General features: G+C 35.4%; 1 protein-coding gene across 1 annotated transcript; it reads right to left on the reverse strand.

Annotated features, from left to right (window-relative positions):
* Positions 1–2043: 2043 nt before the first annotated feature.
* LOC111907019 (U-box domain-containing protein 8) lies at positions 2044–4090 on the reverse strand. The gene is made up of 2 exons (XM_023902813.3): positions 2882–4090; positions 2044–2262 (listed from the first exon to the last, which is right to left on the reverse strand). The coding sequence occupies exon 1, from the start codon at positions 4018–4020 to the stop codon at positions 2893–2895; it is 1128 nt and encodes a 375-aa protein (XP_023758581.1). The 5' UTR covers positions 4021–4090; the 3' UTR covers positions 2044–2262; positions 2882–2892.

The raw sequence follows: 4090 nt of genomic DNA on the forward strand, positions 1-4090 counted from the left end.
ACTTAATAACTATATCTTAAGAATGTGGTGGTTGGATTTTACATTTTATATATCAAGAATAGTTAATCCATGTTATTTGTGTTTATCATAAGCTACAAAAGTCATACAAAATACGATATTTATAATAACATTGTAAATGTTATTTGGGTTATTCGGGTTATTCGGCTCCTTAATCATCTTGTACATGTTATTTGGGTTATTCGGGCCGGAACCGAACCGAATCGAATAATACCTGAATCGAACTGAACCCGTATTGCTTATTTGGTTCAGTTTTCGGTTCATATAATTACCCTTATTCGGTTTTCGGTTTATTTGGGTTCGAGTCGGTTCGGTTCGGTTCCGACCCGAATAACATCCCTACATGATGTTGTACTGTTCATTAACACTAATTTGGGGTTACGTTTCCAAAGTAAAAATTGGTTTTGATTTCAACTTCTAATTTATTTATTTTTATATTATTGTTTGTCCGATAATATTCTATAAGTAATATCGTTAGGGATGTCAAAAAATCCCGTGGGACCCCGTTCCCGTGGTGTCCCCGTCCCGTTTGGGGGATTTTTTTTAAAAAAAATCGGGGGCGGGGCAAAGATTAACCCCCGTTTTAATTTCGGGGGCGGGGGCGGGGGTAGGAAATCCCGCCCCGAAACCCCCATGGGGTCCCATTAATAATTTAAACATATATTTACATTTATTAATTATATAAATACAATAAACAATAATATGATTTTGAGTTTCTAAAATTCATCAAAAAAACATATTTTTAAGTTGTTAGTATAATGTTTTTAAGATACCATAACATTTTTATTTTTAACATGTAAGATTCTGCTATAAATAATTATTTGTTACTTAAAAATAGCTTATTTTAGCCTAAATAATAACTTCTTTTAGCATAAAAAAAGGCAACCTGAAATCAATCAGAGGCGGGGACGGGGATAATAAAAGGGATTTGGGGGCTGGGGCAGGGGTAAGATGGCTGAACATTTCGGGGACGGGGGAACAGGAAAATTCCGGGGGCGGGGGCGGGGTAGGCACTCCCCGTCCCGTTTGCCCCCGTTGACATCCCTAAATATCGTCACTCATGATGATAGATTATACATTACATTGATATTACATATTGTATATTAAACTTAAACTTTTATATTTCAAACTTACTTAAAAAATTAGTACTTCACAATACATTTTTTAATAGAACACATTACTCACATATACTACAATACTATTAATCTAATAAAAACACAATCAAAATACATATTGCAATGCTCATAATCTAATAAAAACACACAAATTTCTAAAACGTTTATAAACACAAGGGTTGTTTAGAAAATCACAAAAGTTAGAAAAAAAAAAAAAAGGATACTCTTTTTGGTACTAAACATAGCGTAAAGAATAGGAAACAAATTACTGTTTTCACCAAATATTATACAATTGTTATCATTTTGACACAAAAAAAAATAGTATAATGGGCCCACATTATATGGCTGGCCTTTCATCCCTACTAGGGTGGTCCAAACCAGCCCACCTAGAGTCAAAAAGATTGGGCCCGTATTAGCCCAATAAAGATTGAACGTGGGCCACGGTGAGTATTAAATAACAGTTGTACTTGTACATATATAATAGCAAGAAATGAATATAGTCAATGCTAAGTCAACATATAAAAAGTCAAAAGGAACGTACGTACTTGTTCAAGAAAGCAAAAAGGCACATTATCTTCTAGGCTAAGAAAAACCGGGTTTTAGATGCTAAATGCAAGAAATAGCATTGTAGTTTTATTAATTTGTTTATTGTTGCATCCTACTTTTAATTTTTTTTTTTCTATTACAATATTTTTTTTCCTTATTTGCATATTGTAATTTAAATGGATTTTCAAAGTACGATGTTACAATAAGAAGAGATCAAGAGAAGAAAGTAGGATGCGATAATAAACAAAATTAACAAAAGTACATTGTTATTTCACTGCATTTAAGTTTAACCCCAAAATAAAAAGGAAAATTATCAATTATTAGTCTATTAGATGCCCTAAAAGTCATGAATCATGCAATTATATTAGTCAATAACATCACTTTCATAAGCCTGCAAGCATAGTTGGTGCATCCAAACTCACCAAATTAATCACAGAATCTTTCAAGATTCCTTTTGTTTTTTCAACTATCTATCAACATTTTTTTTATAAATTCCGTAATTTTTCATGAAAAAACATACCTTTAATGTTTGTTTTCTTCCGAATATTTAACTATCTTCGTTGATTGCTTCATCTGTCTCGATCTGAAATCCATTTTAAAATAAATCAAAAATAGACAGATGAACAAAACGTTGATAATTTAAATAGATGACTTACAGAAGTGACATTTCCCCACATCAAATCTTGTACTTCATGCATTAGATTCGGTATGATAATTACATTCTTGGTTTAATAATCACTTTGATATTAAAAACCATCATCCTCATAACCAAATTCACCATAACTAATTCCATATTTAATGCTTGATTTGTTTATTATCTCATTTATTCATATTACAACGTTGTATTATAACAAAATATAATGTAACAACATTGTACAACGCTTAAATTGGCTCAAAATTTTCAAACTACAATTCCTTAACAAGAAGAAAAAAAAATTAAATGGTAATAGAAAATAAATGAAAGTATGATGCTATAACTGTGTATGTGTGTGTTTAATAGGTAGAGAAATGGATCTGAAAGCAGCAATGAACAAAATTTGAACTTTCTATTGACACATTACAAGGAACTTCCTATTTTTGCCAAATTTATTGCAAATGTACAACATACAAATTGACAACAAGATTTCAACCAAAATCTAAACTTTTTTTTTCTTTGTTTCTTCAACAAATTTTTGAAACATAAAGATTAGAACCCAACTGACCTCCCGATGGATCAAACACAACCTGCACCACCGAAAACCTTGATCAAACTTGAAGCATTTCTCCTAATTTTTTCATTATCATCATCCAAGAACCTCAAACAAATGTCAAATGCACCTTCCTTCAATGCCTCCATACAAATTACTTCACTACTCAAACAAAGTAAATTCAATGTCATGAGTGCATATTGAACACCTCTCCAACTTCCATTTCGTATAACATGAATCAAACTCTTTACACAGCCATTAAACCTGACCATTTCATCTCTCCCTCTTTTACATTTCGCCAATAAACCCAATACTTCAACCGCCCTTTCAAGCCCGGAATTCAATGAAATCACTAAGATTTCCACCGCCCCACATTCCACCGCTCGTCTCCGGTTATCCGGAAAAGAACAAAGGGCGTAAAGAGCGGTGGCAGCTTCTTTCCTCTCGCGTCCTCCGCCCTCTCTCAAAAGCGTAACTAACCCTCTAATCGCAAAAGGGTATGCGCCGATTGTTGCTTTATTGACTTCCACAACCGCTAGACTCGTCAACACCGTTGCCGCCGTTGCCCTACAATCTGCAGACTCTCCGCCACATAAAGCAGCAATGATACTACAAATTGCACCCTCTGCCACCAAACCCACCTTGTTGTCATCATCTAAGCTCAAATTCAACAGAAATTTTAAAGCTTTCTCCTGCAAAGTAATATAATTTTTCCTCGAAATACAAGCCAGAACGGCCGCTACAGCTCCTGACTCGGTCAGCCGTTTCCGAAGCTCGAAATCGCGTTTTGAAAGCTGACAGAGCTGTTCAATCGAGACAAGCTTAGCCTCCGGCGACGACGATTTCGAAGTCAAGTTAGAAATTAGGGTTTCCGGGTCTCCTCGGTTTTGATTAGGTTTTGATAAATTGAGGGCGGTGTAGCTGGAGATAAGGCTGCGAAGGGCGTGGTTAGGGATTAAAGAAGGAGGGTCGGAGAGGGGTAATTTGGAGATAGGACAAGTACGGTGGCCTGCGTCAAGCCACCGTTGGATTGAGGAGCGGTCGAAGGTGTGGCCGGAAGAAAGGATGACCGGCTCCGACATTATCTCAAGAGAAATCGGGCATTTGAAGTCGTCTGGATAGTGGGTGGTGGTGGCGTTTGTTGTTGTTGCCATCGAGAGAAGACTCTTTGTTTCTCTTTCTCTCTCTATATCAATCTCTTTCTAGATAGTATTAGATTTCAAT

Source organism: Lactuca sativa, chromosome 7 (assembly GCF_002870075.4).
Source record: "Lactuca sativa cultivar Salinas chromosome 7, Lsat_Salinas_v11, whole genome shotgun sequence".
Taxonomy (NCBI): domain Eukaryota; kingdom Viridiplantae; phylum Streptophyta; class Magnoliopsida; order Asterales; family Asteraceae; genus Lactuca; species Lactuca sativa.